General features: G+C 28.8%; 1 protein-coding gene across 2 annotated transcripts in view; it reads left to right on the top strand.

Annotated features, from left to right (window-relative positions):
* The window catches only part of LOC129910278 (homeobox protein 5), an 84,257-nt gene extending 64,049 nt beyond the window's left edge, over positions 1–20,208 (top strand). Inside the window, exons 2-3 of one of the 2 annotated variants that reach the window (XM_055987603.1) lie at positions 7,593–9,147; positions 19,636–20,208. In XM_055987603.1, coding sequence (XP_055843578.1) covers positions 7,593–9,127 — 1,535 coding nt within the window. In that variant the 3' untranslated portion in view covers positions 9,128–9,147; positions 19,636–20,208. Of the gene's footprint in view, positions 1–7,592; positions 9,219–19,635 lie in introns of those variants that run through there. The other variant, XM_055987602.1, reaches the window with a different exon arrangement.
* The last annotated feature ends 616 nt before the right edge of the window (positions 20,209–20,824 follow it).

Raw genomic sequence — 20,824 nt, 5'->3', positions numbered from 1 at the left:
TCATCATATTGACAACACTAACTTAACCCGCGTTTTGTCTCTGTCCAGTTTTAAATAATCAAAATCCAATATTAGCATCAGTTCTAAGGAATATACACGTACACACTTTTACCATCACCTCCTGCTACCTGGGCTAATGGCATCCTTAGAGCATTGTCTGCAAAGTTTACGCTTCACAAATTATCCTTGAGCATTGCTAATATATAAATCCGTAGCTCGTCCTCTTTCGGATAGCCTTGCCTTGCTGCCTAAGCTTGGATACCACTTGAGGGGGTATTTTAGTGATTTTGCTATAAGTTTATTGGTGTGAAGGGAGTAGGATGATTGTCTGCGCGTGTTATGAATATTTACGCATCCTGTTGCACTACGTACGGAACGGTACGTACACCAGCTATATGGGGTGAATTTTTAATTTTAGTTCTACAATTTGCTTGTTCAAAATTTATAAATGTATATCTCTATCTATGCTATTGAATAGCCTTAGAGTGTGCAAAGAGGATTCACAAAGTTTCATATTTAAGTTATGGACAAAGGCCAGTGAGCAGTCAAAGCAAACAAAATAAATTTATTTATTTTTAAAGAAAATTTGTTTTTTATCCATGCCACTTACCACTAACAACTAAGAACTAACAACTAACAACTAACAACTAACAACTAACAACTAACAACTAACAACTAACAACTAACAACTAACAACTAACAACTAACAACTAACAACTAACAACTAACAACTAACAACTAACAACTAACAACTAACAACTAACAACTAACAACTAACAACTAACAACTAACAACTAACAACTAACAACTAACAACTAACAGCTAACAACTAACAAATCTCCATTTTCTCGGTTGACACTTTCCAGTTTCCACTTGCCACTTAAAAAATCAATTTATCTCTAAAAATTACAAACAAGGACCAAAAAAGTGGCCTTTTAGTAGTATGGCATGACGAAGAAAAAATTGAGGGAATAAAAAGGTCTTTGAAGGCACAAATCTCTAAAAAATAACTCTGAATAACAATTTTATTTTATACTGCAATTCAGCCTTTGACTATATAATTTAAAAAGTGAATTCTGTTTGGATATTCTCCTCACTATCAAAGCGAGTAGTTATTGTATTTTTCTATCTCTTTCTATCACGATTGGACACTCAGTTGGTATATACCAAAGGCATGGGTCATCATAAATTCAAAACGCATTCGGCTTTGGAAACTATAAGACCGTGAAAATAGAATACTCAATCGAATTAATCGATTTCTTTTTTTTTTCGTTGCATACTTTTGTGCAAAATTTTAAATGAATTTTATTTGATGAAATGTATGTCTCGTTTTAAACTTTTATTTTTTTTTTTTACTAAAGCCAATAAAATATTCAGCAGCATTAAAATGATATTTAAAACAAATATGAGCATAAAAAAAATAGATGAAATCATTTAATAGGTTTTCGATGTCAAATCAGGGTTTTTCATGGAATTACATTTGAAACGTTGTGAAACTTGTTTCTCGTTAAGTTTAAATTTAATCCTTCATTCACCGCATAGTTCAATTTATTCTAGATAGCTTTATTTATTGTTATAGTGTCAAACAATTTTATAGTGAGGATTTCAATAGAAAGTATAAAACATCTATCTATCACAATAAACATTTGGTTGATTATATTCATTTAATATTTTTTTTTCACGTCGACATGTATGTTGTTATTCCAGGTCAGAAAGCGGTTGAAGTCCACTCTGAAGTTATAAGCTGTTAAAGTAAAGAAAAAATTTCCAAGTGAAGATGGGAATTCATTTAGGTACCTAAACTGAAAACGAAAGGGGTGTAAGAATGCATCCTTGAGGGACACCATTAACTTTTGGTAAAAAATTAGATAAACTGTTTCCAACTTGGACTGCTTGTCATCTGTTAGTCAGATATAGATATACAGGGTGTCCCACAGTCACCGCCCCAAATGAAAATTATAGATTCCTGAGGTCATTTTAAGTCGAAAAACTTAAGAGGTAATTTTCTCGTTTTCGTCCCGTTCTCGAGTTACCACTGTTTTTATGATTTTTGCTCTCTTGTCCTTTAACTGGCCTTATCTTTGCCAAACTAAGTTTGATTTGAAAGATTTTTTTTACAACCAATCAAGAATTTATTACAGTTTAAGTTTGTCTCAAAACTTTTTTTTCTGCGGACAACCGTTTCTCCACAATTTTGCATCAAACACAATTTTCTTCGTTTTTTAAGTTGTTTTTTACACTTTCATATCATTTAAGTCAAAAAAACACGTTAATGAGTATTAATTTTTTGTGCTTTTTATTAAAGCCCAGTTTATTTCCATAAAAAAAATAAGTTTTATTTCATAAAAAAGGCTACTGAAAGTAATTAAAAAAAAAATACACAAACTGAGCGAATTAAAAAAAAAATAATTTTTAAATAAAAAATTAATTTAAATGAATTATAAACTTTTTGAGCTATTGTGGTTAAGAAAAGAACAAGTAGATAAAGCTCAGAAAAAGTTTTAATTCATTTAAATTAATTTTGTATTTAAAAATTATTTTTTTTTAATTCGCTCAGTTTGTGTATTTTTTTTTTAATTACTTTCAGTAGCCTTTTTTATGAAATAAAACTTATTTTTTTTATGGAAATAAACTGGGCTTTAATAAAAAGCACAAAAAATTAATACTCATTAACGTGTTTTTTTGACTTAAATGATATGAAAGTGTAAAAAACAACTTAAAAAACGAAGAAAATTGTGTTTGATGCAAAATTGTGGAGAAACGGTTGTCCGCAGAAAAAAAAGTTTTGAGACAAACTTAAACTGTAATAAATTCTTGATTGGTTGTAAAAAAAATCTTTCAAATCAAACTTAGTTTGGCAAAGATAAGGCCAGTTAAAGGACAAGAGAGCAAAAATCATAAAAACAGTGGTAACTCGAAAACGGGACGAAAACGAGAAAATTACCTCTTAAGTTTTTCGACTTAAAATGACCTCAGGAATCCATGGTTTTCATTTGGGGCGGTGACTGTGGGACACCCTGTATATAAAAAAATGATTTATACAATATTTTTCAAACATTTTTCAAAAATAAGTAATTTTTGTATGCTACTCAAAGGAAGTAATTTACTTGCCATAGAACCGTTTTCGTGATGTCAGACCTTGTTGTAAACGATACAACTGATTACAAGTGCAATTCTTAAATACAAAATTTCTACTTTGAGTTGTTAAAAAGTTCTAATTTTTTTTTAATCAATTTTTTGAAAATGGTCTAATAAGTTTTATAAATTATTATTTTTATGTTTCGATTGACCAATTTTTTTTTTTTTTTTAATTTTTATATATAAAAAGCGGCTTTAAGAATTTTTCAATACAGTTTTCTAAAAATTAAATAGCTTATTTCGTATGGATGTCAAAACCATTTAAAGATATGTTTTTTGTAACTTTATTTTTTAAGTTTTTTTTTGTTAATTTGTAAAAAATCTACTTTTAAAAACCTTTAATATTCCAAGAAATTTTTAACATAGGTACATGCCACGTACCTGCTATACAGATTTAAGATTTATATTTTGTTAAAATAAGAATCAATGGTCTGGTCTGCCTTGACTTGAACCCAAAAAGTGCCAAATTTTTCTAAAACTTTCCTAAAAGGTGGCTACTTTTTAACCGATTTCCAAAAGGGAGGAGGTTATCAGTTCAATTTTTTTTTTTATTTGTTTGTTGCCTCAGAACTTTGGACTGGGTGAACCAATTTTGATGATTTTTTATGTAAGCTGGAGGTCCCATTTCAATTTGGCCTAGTTCTAATTATGGCAACCATGAGAAAACCGTTATAAATTTCGATCCATAAAAATAGTTTTTTTTTTTTTTGATAAAAATTATTATAGTTATTAATCAAAAGAAATAATTAGAAAATTTTCAAATTTTATTACTGTTCTCGATAAGCTACTAGAAATATTGAATAAAATCACATAAAATTGTTATCAAAATGATTTCGAATACCTTGAAAAACTGTTGAATTTTTTGAACACTTTTGTAAACAAAAATTTATAAAATAAAAGCTTGTAAAGGTGTCTTCAAATTATTACTCATAATAAGTTTTACTGTGTTAAATATATTAAACATTCGTTCTACAAATTATGAACTTTAAATTCGCTTTTTCTAATTTCTACATAAACATGTATTTACTTAAGCTTATTTTAATTCACGTATTTTTATTAATATTTTTTTTTAAGATGGTAAAAAAAGGATCACCTTTGAAAGCAAATTCAAATTAACTTTTTTTTTTAAATAACTTTCCAATTGCCAAAGGAAAAAAAATATATATCATCTTCAAATTAATCAAAAAACCAACCCCTCAAAAAAATAAATTCTAAACAATCATAAACTATGTCAATCAATGCCTGTCTAATCCATATGTCCTTCAGCCAAGGCAACCCTTAAACAAATATCTCGCTGACCTTTTTTTTTCAAAAAAAAAAAAAATATATCAAAAACTCTGCCAAATTTCCATATAATAAGTCTTCTTCTCTCATCCGCCCAATATTACAATTGAATTTTCAATACATTTTTCTGATTACTTCATTGTACATGAAAACAAAAAAAAAATAAAATAAAGAAAAAATATAAAAACAAACAATACCATGTTACCTCTATTTGGCTTTTCTCTCCTCTCTCTCTGCACAAGGACATTTATAATGCATATATAGAAAATATAACAGAAAACTATTTCTGATTACTTTCTGCTTGAACTTGTTTTTGTTTAGTTTAGTTTTTATTTTGTTTTTTTTTTTTGCAGTTCAGACTTTAGAGTCATTTGATGTTTATACTTGAGTGCAAATTAAACTGCCATGTTTTAAGTTTGTCTTTTTTTTTTGAAGTTATAAAATTTGCAGGTTTCACTATTATTTTTTTTTTTATTCTCAAATAAATGACAACGAATTACATAAAAAAATCTCCAAAATACCTAAAGTACATACGTTATCATTTTTGAAATGAATAAGACATGATGTCCATCGATGTTGAATTTCCGCCCTATTGTTCGATACTATCTAGCTTTTTTATAGCTACTTTAATATCATTTTAATCGCATAGCTTCTAAGAAAAGGGATTAAAGCACCTTTTTTTACAAATTTTTATTCCTAGAAATCGAAAAACAGAGCATTTTAGAAGGAATCTACTATACTTTTTGAAGAAATCCGTGGTAATTATTAGAAAAATCGAATATTTGAAGTAATGTATGATACTTGCCATTTCCTAAAAAATTCAAAATATTTACCGGAAAAATTCACATTTCTGGAAAAATCCGTCAAACTGACACAAATCGAACAATCCGTGATACATATCGGAGACTTACTGGTAAAATCGGTGATACTTACTTGAGAGACTCGTCATACTTTCCAGAGATTTATACTTGTGATATACTTTCCAGATCTATGTGTGATACATACCGCAGAAATCTGTGATACTTACCAGACAAATTCGTTATTCTTCTTGGCGACCCTGTGATACTTATTTATGCATTACCCAAAAACAAAGGAAATCCTTGATACCTGCGAGACAAATCCATGACATTTACTGGAGAAATTCTCTTTATCTGAAAAAGTCGTGATAGTTAACAGAATCAATTGGTGAAATTCATGATACATACAAAAAAGAGAAATCGATGATACCTACCATTGTGATATTTATCACAGTAATCCTTAATAAGTTCTAACCGATAAAACTAAGGCATACCATTGGATTATTTGTATGAAAATGATTTTTTAGAAAAAAAATGTTTGAGAATCGTTAGAGCCGTTTTTTTTTTAAATATAATTTTGTATAGGTATAAAGAAATTTTCTAACATTTGTCAAAAAAAAGTTCGTATGCTATTTTGAATAAATAATTAATTTGCACACAAAAACAAAATTTTAAATTTTTTCACCAACCAGTTTTCAAAAATTGATTTTTCAAAAAAAAAAATTGAAATATTTTTTTAAAAATCCAAAAATGCGTTTTTTGGAAATTTTCTAAAATTTTAATATTACAATTACTTAAACTCTTTTTATAAAAATTTTCGTTCAAATCGGAATAGTCTTGTACGAGACATACAGAAACCAAAAAAACGGTTCTATGGCGTTAAAAACTGCACAAAAAATATACAACATTTTTAATCAAAATCGTTAGAGCCGTTTTTGAAAAAAAAAAATAAATAACTTTTCTATTTCAGTTATGTGACAGGTACCGTTAATTTTGGTCTTAAAAAAAATTCCAATTTGTCCTAGGGAACCACCCAAAACTGTTTACTATCAAGTTTGAAGAAAATCGCTCCGGTACACAGTGGGTCACCTCCCATACAAAGTGCGGTCAAAAATATAATGACCATTTTTTTTTAACTAAACACCTGTATTATCATTTTATATAATTTATTATTGCAAAAAAAATGCATCAAGTCAGTTTTTTTAAATTTTGGTTATTTTCAAGAAAAATAAAAAAAGGTAAAAAAAATTTAAAAAAAATGGACCTGCCTGTCAGTCGAGCACTTTACCCTTACCCTCTAGTTCAGTCTTTTATAAAAATAATAGTGTCAAAAAGGAATTTTTTTAGTTTTACGTTGTAATTTTTTTTTTCTCCGTGTATCGTCATTTAAACTCGTATTACTTGAAAAGGGGAAAAAAGGGGAAAAAACGGCGCTATTATTTCGAAAGGTAGGACGGTATTCTTCATTTGAGAACTTAAATTGTAGAGGGCACTCGAAGGCAAACCAACTAAATCTCTAATTTAATGAAAATTGAGCTAAATAAAAATGGTTAAAATTGCTTCGCTAACGAGCCCCATTACAATTAGCCTTAATGTTATTTAACAATATAATTTATGTTTTTAGAAAGTATTAACCTTCTCGTTTAATATCCATAACAATTTAATACTGTTCACAATTTTTTCACCTGATAAGTTTTTTTATCACCCGAGTATAATATTTTGACAAACAAAAATTTACTTTGACGGATGTACTATGGATGATTATTATTCCCGTTGTTTTACTGCATTTTGTTTTGCCAAAAAAAAAAGACAAACCAGTTGCGACACAAGCATTCACCACATTGAATCCCGAAAGTGGATGATAATGCATAGCCAACATATATATTTCCAACCATCAACTATCGCTATTTTGCCACCCCCTCGCCCCTGTCGCCATACCGTGTAGTCAGTCGACGCCATATCCTTCCGCCCGGCATTTTTCTAAGTAATCCATCCATGATGTTTGTCGTCGCTCTTTTGTGTGCTTATAATTTTTTGTATCTTGTGCCAAATTTTTTTTTTATCCCCATTTTTTTTTTTGTCTCTCTATATTTTGCCCTCCTTTTTTTCACTCTCTCTGTGTTTGGGAAATCTTTCAACTCTGGGGCAGGATGAAACAGTTTATTTAACACAAAACATAAAACAAAAAAAAGAATAACTGTAATTATCCTCGTTTCCGCTGTGTGCAACGGTCGGTAGTAGGAGTTTTTTCTTGCTTTGTTTTCCCTTTTTTTTAGGTTTTTATCACTTTTCTGCTATTTTAATTTTCACCGGAAAATCCTCTTATCTTTGTTGTTGATTTTTTTTTTGTTTTCTCTATCTTTTTTCTTACAGAGGATTCACCACATCAGCGTTTGAAGGGTGGTTACGGTGGCGCCATGCTTACAACTGTCAACAAAGAAAAGTTATCCAGAATTTATTCCAACAATTCCTCCACCTCCACATCATCATCATCATCGTCCTCGAAATCCTTGTCTTTAACAGAAGTCGTCGTCGTGCCAAAACAACAACGGGCTGGAGAAACTGAAGCATCATTAAAAGAGACGATAATAACAGCAGCATCAACCCATGACTTGCCGGAGTTGATGAAACGAAACGGACTTCCTCCTATCGCCGGAGACGGTCCACCGAATCCCAAAGTGATCGCGGTTAGTGCCATTAAGAGCACCACCACCAACAATAACCGAGTATTTCCATCAAGGGTCGACGGGGCAAGTTCATCAGGAGGGCAAGTGATTTTCTATGCCCCACCCGCACAAAAATCCACTCCCCAACTCCTGAAGGAAGACCCTCCACTAGTAACCATTAAAAATGAACCCCAATCGATATACCGCGAACGGAGTATCGAAGAAACCGAAGCTGCTCACGACTTGCTCTCACTCTCTCAGAGCTTGCCCCCTTTGCCCGCCCCGTGTGTCGTTACAATTCTACAACAAGACAACGGTATCCCCAATTATGTCGTCACACATGCTCCCGTCATGCAAGAGATCTCGAATTCTTCCAACAGTGACTATCGTCACCATCATCATCACCAGAACCATCATCATTCGGCCAATAGTGGCACAACCAAGTCAATTGCAACATCATCCAAAATCCGCTACATCAGTAGTTCTTATGAGAGCAACAATACCGAAAACTGCTCACCGCTAACGCCGCCAAACTCCGACCATTCCTCAGATGTTGATATTGATATGTCATCGTCATCATCCACCTGTTCGGCCTTGACCTCATCATCGGAGTCGTCTAATCGTGGAGGAGCACAAAGCCTCTGGGGCACGGAGTTACTTAAAGTCAAGAAGGAGAAACCGATGATATCGTCGATGACAGATGGGCGCTCCAAGGGTCGCAAACCCATGAATATTGAGATTTATTCAAAGAGGAAACGTGGGATTTACAAGTGTAACGACTGTAACAGGCAGTATGCAACTTCGAGTAATTTGTCCCGTCACAGACAGACTCACCGTAGTTTGGACTCTCAGTCGGCCAAAAAGTGTAATACATGTGGAAAAGCGTATGTGTCAATGCCGGCTTTGGCTATGCATCTTTTGACCCATAAACTGTCACACAGTTGCGAAATTTGTGGTAAGTTATTCTCAAGACCCTGGCTTTTGCAGGGTCATTTGCGTTCGCATACTGGAGAGAAGCCGTATGGCTGTGCCGATTGTGGTAAGGCCTTTGCTGATAGGTCAAATTTGAGGGCTCATATGCAAACCCATTCGGGTTGTAAGAATTTTAAGTGCGATCGTTGTAATAAGACTTTTGCCTTGAAGTCGTATTTGAATAAGCATTTGGAGTCGGCATGCCAAAAGGATCAGAGTGGTAGTGAGAATAGTTGTGAAGACAACGACGATGATATTATTGTCGCGTAATCCCAAGAACAGTGACGCAGGTAAGTAGTAACCCATTGGTTTGTAAAAAATTAAAACAAAAAAAAAAGCAATAAAATCCGGCGAATTACGGTTAATCACTGTAAATACTAGGGCACACACACTAAGTTAAAAAACACAAAAACACTTACACACAGACACAATTAATACACAGCAAAAAACCCAATTGTTTCGTTTTTTGGAAATTAAAAAATATTTAGACTATATACAAAAAAATTATTAAAATTAAAAATTAAAAAAAAAAAAATATTTACATATTAAAATTATAAAAAAATATTTTTCAGAAAAATAAAAAAATAAAGTTTTTAAAAATTCAAACAAAAAAATGCTAAAAATTAGCGTGTAGCTTAGGAAGTCTTATCATATTAGTCCACAATGAATGATATAGAGGCAAACATTTTTTATTTTAACATTTTTTTTTTTTGCAAAATTTAATTTTTTAATTTTTTCAAAAAATAAAATAAACAACAACAAAAAATTATTAAAAAAAAAAAAAAAAATTAAAATTAAGAAGAATCTCATGCAACGAATATTTATGGAACATAAAAGTAGAAATTTAAAAATACAAAACAGAAAAAAATAAATAAACAAGAAAATACAAAATTTTATGAAAAAAAAAAAAAATATAACTTATTGCCGAGAAAAGTTTAAACAAAAAAAGTTAAAATATATAAAGAAAATGTAATAAAGTTTTTTTTTTTTTAATTCTTATTTAATTTTTTTTAGTTAACATTTCCTTTTTTTATTTAGAAAAGCAAGATATTAGTAATAGAAAATAGAAAGCTTAAAACAGATTAAGTGTCGAAAAACATAATTAAATTCAAAAGTACTAAGGTGAAACGGGGTATTTTTTTTACAAAGATCTTTTTTCAAAAAAAAAAAAAAATTAAAAATAATTTAAAGAAAAAATATAAAGTTATAATATTTCAGTTAAAATTTCTTTAACATAAGGAATTTTAAAGCAGATAAACAATAGTGGACCAAGAACACTTCTTTGTGGAAAACCAGAATAACTTATATCACAATTCCCCAAATACTTTGATGAAATTTGAGTAATAAGAGAAATCGTAGTTTCTTAAAAAATATCTTTGGTTATCAAACTGTTGTTAATCGAGCCAAAAAATAGGCAAAAAGAAAAATAAAAGTCAGTAGCAAAAGAACTTTTTAGGTTATTTTAATTGACTTAAGTGTTCTGAATTCAAAAGTGTTTACAGGTCTACTTTTTGAGCCATACTTATCATTACTTTCACTATAAAGTCTAAAAAACTAATTTTCAATGGATTTCTTTTTGATTTTTAATCAAAAATACATATTTTTCCGTAAAATGCTGCTTTTTTTCAATCAAAATCACAAGTTGCAAACTCGAATTTGGTTTAAAAAACCAAATAATATAATAAACTCCTAATTCCAATATCTAAGCATAATATAAATTTTGAAAAAGAAAAAATAAATATATTTATTTATTTAATAAAGTATGCTTTTTTGAGATTGCATAAGTAGTTTCGCAAAAAAAAATTTAACAGTGATGTTATTCGACGTCGAAAGTGCCCTAAAAATGGCGTTTTTGACCTGTTAATATTCAAGAATTTCAAAAACGTGAAGTGCCAGTGAAATTTTGATTTCAGAATCGGACTCGGCACGTGAAAGTCCTTTAAAATTATATGGTTTGGTTCAAGCTCTATTTTCGTTCGTTGAAAATTGTTTTTTCGTTTTTTTTCTGGTATCTAACCAAATCGATGAATTTCCAACGGCTAATTTTTTATGTCAAGTCGTGCATTTTTTTTCCACAAGTGACACTCAAACGAGAGACACAGGGATGAATTTTTCAGCAAGCATTATTTAACTTTCAAAGCATTCAAAATCAACATACAATATCTTGCCCTTAGAATTTTACAACCAATCAACATGAGATTAAATTTTAAAACAAATACTTAATAATCGTTAAGTTAATAACAAAAAAAGTGTAGGAGCCAAAACGGAACCCTGGGGCACACCATTATTGTTTATTTGTCCATATGAAGATTTCAGTTGAATAGTTCGGAATTGTATCTTACTGAGAATATTCAATACCTATACGCATTTTGAAACTTATTTTATCGAAAAACCATTCAAAAGTTCAAAACTACGAGTTTATTTCCATTATATAAAAATATTCGGTTATGCCCATCTCAAAACACAAGAAGAAACATCATCAACAAGTAAAAAAAAAGTTTTTTTAGTATGAAAACAAAAACTGTCTAGTGTAATGCCTTCTGGTTCTTCTCAGACTTATTTTTCCAAAAGTTTTTTGAAATAATCAAAAATAATGAAGACGCATTTTTAATCCTTGAGGCATCCATGTTAGTGAGTAGAGAGAGAGAGGGAAATGATAAATTACAACACCATAAACATAATTCATTAATTTCCCCAGTCCACCTTTTTCTCCCAACCTCCATTATCGTCGCATCTTTCACCAACACTTAAATCTTAATTGTGTTTCAGAGAGGAAAATTATATCAAACAAAAAAAACTACACATCTTATACAAAAAAACACACGCATGATAATTAATTTAACGCAACAAACGACATTATACATTCACTAAAGAGTCATAAAACATGTATATGAAAAAGAAAAAAAAAATATATCCTTGGAAGGACACACATCCGACAGCTTGAAGCGTTTTATGAGAAATTCTTTAATTTTTCACGTCGTTTTATTTTTTTACAAACACAAGAGCAGTAAAAAAGCAAAAAAAAAACTACTGCAAATTTTAAGTAGGCGCAGATCCCTATTTGCAAGCAAAATTAAAAAAAAAAAAAGAACGCCCTTCGTGTGTTATAATTTCCCACTTTTTCACTTCGCCATTCACATTCAGTTATTCCCGCATCGTGTTCCCGAGCTTTACATTTTGTGTCACCGCAATAATAAAAAAAAAAAAAAAAATGTACGAAAGGACGAAGAAAATTGCATCGTCACCCGTCACCAAGTTTTCAGTCAGCAACAAGCGCAAATCAAAAGAAAAATTATAAAAAAAAAAGAACAGTAAATACACGCGCTGAGCAAATACGAAAAAAGAGGATGTCATCAGGACGACATCTTGTTTCCTTCAATGAAAATAACACACACAGGATATGACGGTGTATATAGAAACTGCTCTGTGTATAGAGATGTGTCAACTTTTTTTTTATTTTTTTTTTTTTACTTGACGAAACGTAACGAATATTGTATACGAGAGAGTGTATAATGTGTATAGGTACCGCATCACGGTGGAGTACATATTTCTCGGCGACGCCAAGTGGCACTTGAATTACTTCTCATGTATGTCAGCAACATTCCGCTTCGCTTGTTGAAGATTATGACCTCCTTTATAGGTCTTCAACGCGTGTACCCTATAAACTAGGGTAACCCTGGGCTTTATGACTTTGCATAATATAGATATGGAGGATTTATTTTGCGTGACATTTTTTGATTATGCCTAATCACTGGCATCGCAGGTTTGTTGAAATGCAGTGAGAATCAAATTACATGTGGATCAAGGACACAATTTGGAATGCAAACTGAGAAGCACAAATTTTAGTGATGTAGAATACAAATCTCATAAGGATACTCAACTACCAACTATTTTTTCGTTTTTTTTTTTTTTGTATCTTTAACTATCCCGTAATTCTAACTGTGTTAGGTGACACAGTTAGAATTTTCCTTAAAATATTGTATGGAGCTTTTTACAAGCGTTATAGGTGCAATATTTTAATTTAAGGATTAGTTAGGTCTTTAAAACGAAATGGATGGACTACCCGAACCGCTATTCAAAAGCTAGGGGCGTACACGTACAAACGTACATAGGTATTACTGAGTACATCATATTTCGGCACCTGAAATTTTTCATAGACCCTCAAAATTTCAAGTTATCGTCAATGTTTTTCACATTCCAACGTTTTCTTAAAAAAATATTTTCAAAAAGAACAAGTACTCCTCTATTTAGAACTGTACAAAAATCTGAAACTGTCCCAAAAATTACTAAGTAAAAAATCGTTGAAATGTGAAAACATTGAAAAACGGTTTTTTGACGATAACTTGAAATTTTGAGGGTCTATGAAAAATTTCAAGTGCCGAAATATGATGTACTCTATCGCCGACCAAATAATTTTACCATTTGAATATTTCAGATCAGTTTTGAAGTTTTAACATCAAAACATATGATTATTGGGTCACTGTGGCGTATGCGTAATATTTTGTCTATAGAAAAAACTTAAACAGATAATTTAAAATTTCTATTGCTTACCAAAAAATTTTACAAATTAACTATTAAAGATCAGTTTTCAAATTTTAAATGACACTCATAACTGGCCGTTCAAAAAAATAATTACACAGATTAAATTACAGAAATCACAATTCTTCTTCATTGAAAAAAAAAAAGAAAGAAAAAAATACAAAAAGCAATTGCTTTCAATTAAAAACCAAGAACAAAAAAAACTTCTCAATTGTTACAAGTTGCAACAATAATAAATAATTTATGATCAAAAACCCAACCACAAAGTATTATGTGTGTATATGGAATTATTCTTTGCTTACACATAGCTTTTTTACTGCATTAAAATTCAGTTGTTTTCATAAAATCATCCAACAAACTCTTGGTAATCTCATCGTCGTCGTCTCACAAAGAAGACTTCAATCCTGTCTCTAAACCTTATACATCGACGTCTCCGTCGTCGAGTCATATCGTATATAAGTCGTCCCTGGGTCTTTTTCTAGTATAAAGTCCTTGTTTCGTTTGTCGAAAACAATATAAGAAAAGGAAAATGTTACCTTGTTGTTGGAAGAAGTAAATGCGACTGGGCTGCTGAGCTGGAGCCGAGCCGTTAACATACACCGCGAAGGAGCTGTTTCCTTCTCATTCAGTCAGCCACTCTTCTTCATTTCATGTGCAACAGTTTTGTTATTTTTTTCTTCACAAGGATAAAATACGTTTCTCTCTTCTCCCACATCCATCTCCCATTCTTTATCCCTTCAACGGAATAAATTTTCTTTTCACATTTCACTACGCAATGTGAAAAGACACAAATGCAACATTTCAATGCGATACACAGTAATAATCAGGAATACCATGTTTTTATTAAGACAACATTCTAGTCGTTCGTCGTAGTTGTCGTTTTGTTGGGAGATAGAGTCGAGGAAGGTACAATAGAACCTTTACCACGTGAAAAGTCCTACAATAATCTACCCCCCTACCCTCTCGGGGGATTTAAGTGTGTGTGTATGTGGTATAGAAAATATCAACAGCCAACAACGTTGCGACGACGACAACATGAAACAAAAGCGTAACAGCATAATGGCAAAAGTTGTGAATGCTGCTGTTGCTGTAGCTCCTTGCCATACAAGCAATCTATAGGAACCAAGGAGAGGAGATGAGGTCGGGTGGAGCACGCAAGTCTTCATCTTATCCTTCGCTTCATTATTAAAAGCTTGTTGCAGCATCAGCATTAAATCTCATTCAAGCATCCACCACCACCAGCATTTTGCCTTCTTCTCCTCCTCTTCAAGCTTCTCAAGCTCAAAAAGATGTGAACGGGAGTGTGCCCTCCCAGCTTCAGGACGACACTATGTGATGCCCTTCCTTATGCTTGTGCCTCCTTATAACCAACCCAAAACCCAACCCATCTTTTCTCCCCATTCTCATGTCTCCGTCGTCGTCAGTCGTCAGTTCGTTGGTTGTGAGGCAGTGTAGCCTGTCATTGTAGTGTCTATCTTTCAAAGTGTAGTTTAAGGATGAAATTACATCTGTAGGTTTACAAGTGCATTTAGAGATTTTTTTTTTTGCACAAACTCAAGTGATGTATACGTGATGCTTATGTGTTTGTAGAGCCATCTATCTATCTTTCTATATAGTCTCTAAAAGCTTTAGTTTGCTTAGATATTTTATAAAATATATATAATATTCTTATATGTATTTTGTATATGTGTGTGGATGTTATTTCTTCATGCACCAAGAGCAAGCATGGTTATAGTTCTTGATTTAGTGTTTGGTTAGGGATTCCATCAGAGTGTCATTAGTGCCTTCTCTATACACAATATTGCTATATCATATATATGTATACCTATACACTACTGCTAGCTCTGTCAGAGGATCTTCATGGGTAGATGAAAAATTTTTGAATTATATTCTTTTAAAATTGACATTAAGGAGGTGATATCGTGAGAAATAGAGATTTAGAAAATGATGAATGATGGAGATGGGCGAGGTGGAAGAAGTTTATTAAACTTGTCGATGATTTCAAGGAATTGAAGTTTTTAGCTTTTAGATGGTTAAAGATATTGACGTTTGTTTGATGTTTCCAAAATGTAAATTATTCAAGTAGAATTTTTGGAAACACTTTAGGAGAGAATTGAAATTTTTCAAAATATTTCAATGCTATGTGATCTATTTTTCAAATGATTAGGAAAAAAAATCCGTAAGAGTGGTATCTTTCGGTACATAGACATTTTATTAGATCCTGTTTCTAAAGTTAAGCCCTTAAAAATAGGTACATTTATCCGACTTGTCTATAAGCTAAATGAAATTTTACTAAGGACTCCTGTTTTTAAATTCAAATTATTAAAATCACATCAAATATCTGCTCCTAAAAGTAGGCAACGATTGCTACATATTTTCTTATCCACTTTCTACATGCTCTTTGCAGGGATTTATGAACTTCAAGAAAATAGTCGAGGATTGCAAATGCAATAAAAAATTAAGGACTTAAGACACTTTCCTGGTGTTAACTTACTGGGATTTCGAATTCCATAGTTAATTTGTTTGATCATATCTTGTAAGATTGAGAAAAAAAAACCAGAATCAATCTGGATCTGAATCAACAGATTTTCCCTTGTTGAGGTTTTTAGCGACTTGAATAGCTTCTTCCACTGTAATTATTGGAGAGTAGAATTAAAGAATCTGTTAATATTAAAACTCTTTCTTGAGAATGCATTTTATAGATAATTGAGCCGTTTTTAAACGCGTACGTTGAGCTGCCAGGTCCCCGGAGAAGGTGAGATATCAAAAGAAACGTCTCTCTAATCTCTATTTAAAACTGAAAACCAAAACATTCTTGGAGGTCTGGTTGCTGAGTTATTTGAAACCAAATATTGTTTTTTTCTTTTATTCGGAAGCAGATTTTTTCGGATTTAAATCTCGAAACAAGTTTAAGGTTGAAGATATGATTTCGCAGTGAACCAGAAATCTATTTTTTTTAGATTTTCGAAAAATATCCAATTTACCCCTTGCCTAAAAATAAGACATTTTCAAAAAACTTCTCGAAATGCATCGAAAGATACATCAATAAAAAGATCTTTCTCTATTCATAACTGAAAACCAAAAACTTGTTAGAGGTCTGGTTGCGGAGTTATTGCAAACCAAATATTGTTTTTTCTTTTATTCGGAAGCATTTTTTTTTTTTTTTTTTTCGGATATAAATCTCGAAACATGTTTTGGCTACAGATATGAGTTCGCAGTGAATGCATTTAGAATTAAGCTAAAAACAATACCATTCTTTTTTCTTCAGATTTTTGAAAAATATCCCTTGCATTAAAAAAGGAAAAAAAGGCATTTTAAAAAGATTCCTCTAAACACATCAAAATTCAAAAGAAAAGTCTCCTTAAGTTTTTCTATATAAAATAATAATACACATACACCACAGTGACCCGCAAATTACTTGTTTTTGTACTTGAAAAGGAAAATCTCCCAAAATATTCAATATATTTTTAAAAGGGTCTTTGCAAACTCGTGTTTTTGCAAACAAAATTCATTCATTTATTGAACGAGTTTGCAAATCAAATTCTTATGATAAATAGAATCATAACAAGAAATAATTTCATAAAATAAAAATAGATTTTTTTAATTTATTTAAATTATTTATTTTTATTCAAATTTATGATAAATAAGATCAGCACTATTTTTCTTCACCTTAGTACTTATACAAAAATCTACAACCTTACTAATTTATTATTCTGTAGTCAAAAATAAAAATTTCTAGATATTAGATAAAAACTAATTAAATATTAATTTTAATTTTAAATTTTGTTTTTTTATTTATTTTTATTTAATATAAAGTGAAAAATTAAATATTAGAAACATATCACAATGACAATACTTAAAATTAATATTATAAAATTTTTAATCATAGATAATAAAAAAAATTAAAATAATAATAAAAAATTATAAATAAAAATAAAATTTTCTTTAAATTTTAATTTTTATTAAAAAAAAATATTATTAAAATGCAAATAAAAAAACATATGATATTATTTTACAATTTTTAAACAAAAATATTTTTATATATATAAATAAGAAAATTAAAAAAAAAAAACAAAAACAATTATCTTTATTAGAAAGATAAAGATATTATAATATTAATTAAATTTAAATTTATTTAATAAGAAGGAAAAAAAAAGACAAACAAAATTTGATAAAAATAAAAAAGACAAACCCAAAAGCAATTGCAATTACACAAAAACAAAAATTAAAAAAAATATTTACAAAGATTTGTTCATGGTAGTAAAAAGCTCAACAGCCATATAAAATAAAAATAACATAAATATATATGATATATATATATTAATTTATAATTTATAAAATTTTGGAAAAAAAAATACACTAAATTATAAAAAGAAATATTAATTAATTAGAAATTACGGTCAATTAATTTTGGAAATATATGAGTTTGGAAATCGAATAAAATTCTATATATACATATATTAAAAAAAAATATATAAAATCATTATACTGTCCCAACAGAACAGATTCCATGCGTAAGAAATTAACAAATCTTCAAAAATATATATATTAAACAAATTAAAAAAAAAAAAGAAAAATATATATAAAAATTGCAATAAATACATGAATACAAAAAAAAAAAAAAACAAAACTGCAAATTAGTAAACTTTCGAACTTAAAACATACAACGATTTGAAAATTTTTCAAAAACAAAACAAAAAAATTATTAACATAAACAAAAAAAAATTACAATTTATATGACATAATAACAAATCGTATTTAAAAAATAAAAAAAACAAAAACAAAATACATAAAAGCATAATTAAAAGTTTATTCTGATAGAAAATTTTGTGATTTAAGAAAAAAAATTATATAAAAGCTAAACAAAAAAAAAATATATTATAAGAAAAAAAAAATTTGCACGTCACAAAAGGACATCAAGGACTGGGCATAAAACTGTAAAACAAAAAAATATATAAAAAAAAAAAAAAAAACAAATATATTGCATGTTGTTTGAAGGATGAAAGCAAAATGTAGATTTTTTTATTTTGCATTATATTTTTTATACAAGAAAACAAAAATAAATAATTAAATAATAAAAAAATTGAAAAAATATTTATTTACATACATTTTTGGGAAAAGTGATTTTTTTGGTCCTTTGGGACGTGCTAAATTGTGTATTTTATATACGTATGAAGAAAAAATAAATAAACACAAGTTAAGAGAACTAAATTCAAGCAATACATTTAATTATTTTTATTTTTTAATAAAATATATAAATTTAATTAATAACACTTGACTTTTGAAAAAAAAAAAAATATATTATATTATTATGATGTAAGATGTAGACATTTAAAACAACAACAAAATTAAGTATATACATAATATTTATATACATATATATAAATATATACATAAAAAAAAAAAACTAAGCATAATTTATAAATTAGAAACAGACCAATAATATTTATATATATTATTAAATAAAAATTATTATGTAAATAAAATTTTTACAAATAATATATAAAAATTAAAAAATCAAAAACAAAATACAATTTCAATTATATAAAATATATATTCACCATATATTTAACAAAAAAAATGTAGTTGTATATAATATTATATACAATATACACACACATAACATATTTAAAAAAAAAAAAATAAATAAATAAACACTGTGTATTCCAGTATCTAGTCAACATTTATAATGTGAAACTATTAAAAAATATACATACAATTATATCAATTTACTTAATTTATTTAATTTAAAAAAAAAAATATTATAAAATTTAAAATAAGCTTTCAGTTGTTCAAAGCTTTCATATAATCTCAAAAAAAAAATCGGCTGTTTTTTTGTAGATATCCAAAAAATAAAAAAAAAACGCAGAAAAAGTTTTTTTTTGTGAAATATTTTCAAATGGGAGAAAACCAATTTTTTAAGATTAAAAACAAAAAAAAATATTAATTTTATTACAATTTATTACATAAAGGACACCAAAAACCAATTTTTAATTATACAAAATTAAATAAATAAAAAAAAAAAGATTGCAAAGACTTGAAAAAAATATTGATAAATAAGAAAATGTACCACTTAAGCATAAAACCCCAAAAACCCTAAAAAAAAAACATACCATATATACATAAAAAATATAAAATTTAAATAAGAATTGAAAATAAAATAAATCTTTTCTCCTACCTATACATATTATATAAACAAAATAAAGAATCTCCTTCTCTCTAGTCCTTTTCTCTTGCAGCTCTAAACACTCAATCAAATATTAAAAATAGAAAAAAACAGAATATGAAAATAAATTTTGATTATTTTTAAATTTAATAAAAAATTTAAAAAATGGTACATGGAATAAACAAACGAATAAAATATACAAGAAAAAATATTTCAATAAAAGAAAACTTACTTTTTTCCAACAATAGTAATATGCTTGAAAGTACGAAAATTTAATTAAAATTTTTCTTTTTAAAAACATTTTTTTTTTTTTTAACTCTTCTTTCAACTTATTTCAAAAACAAAATTAAATAATATTTAAACAAAATAAATCCAATTTCCTTCTATATAGCAAAAAAAAAAATATATACGTACTCAAAAATGAACATGAAAATATGGAAATGAAAATGAATATAAGATGAATTTTTTTAAATTTCATTTGAATGATAATTATATTGAAAGAATAAAAAAAAAGGAAAAACACAAATAAAAACATATATACTCACTCAAGTGTATAATTCTTTGATGTAAATGGAATGTAATGGATTACATGTTTATTGTATGTAAGGCATTAAAAACAAAAAAAAAAACTATAATACTATATACTTAAAAAATATAAAAAAAAAAAAATAAATAAATAAAAAAAACATTTTAGGTGATGATTGTAAAACTATTTTTAGAGCCTTCAAGCAATAAAGAGGAAAACAAATTCAATTGATGTTTTTATTTTAAAATTTTTTTTATAAAGTTAGCTAGAGTAATGGAAAAACTGGGTGAGTATTTTCTTACTACATACCTATGAGGCGTTCAGAATAATGGGTCAAGTCCATTTGAAATTTGTGCATTATTATAAAATTTGATAAGCTTTTTCTCATGAACTAAAGGAACTTTTGAAATAAATGTTTAACAGATCAATAGGTCTATATCTGCAGAATTTTTTTATTTGGTACCTACTTCTTGATATTACAGGGTGTCCCAAAAGTCAACGTCGAAACGAAAACAGTAGATAGGTTAGGTGGTGACTGTTAACAGAAAAATAATTTAAAAAATCGCAGCCATATATTTTGGGAGTTATGGGCATTCGAAAAAAAATCGAAAAAATGATCACCCTGTGACGGTCTTTCATGTGCCGTGACTACAAATCTTAAGTTTTCTCAATTTTTTTCTTTTTGATACGGAACCTTGAATAACCCTGCTAACAAGTGCATTCAAAAATTTTAACT

Source organism: Episyrphus balteatus, chromosome 2 (assembly GCF_945859705.1).
Source record: "Episyrphus balteatus chromosome 2, idEpiBalt1.1, whole genome shotgun sequence".
Taxonomy (NCBI): Eukaryota; Metazoa; Arthropoda; class Insecta; order Diptera; family Syrphidae; genus Episyrphus; species Episyrphus balteatus.
This window is presented reverse-complemented; position numbering and strand designations above follow the sequence as displayed.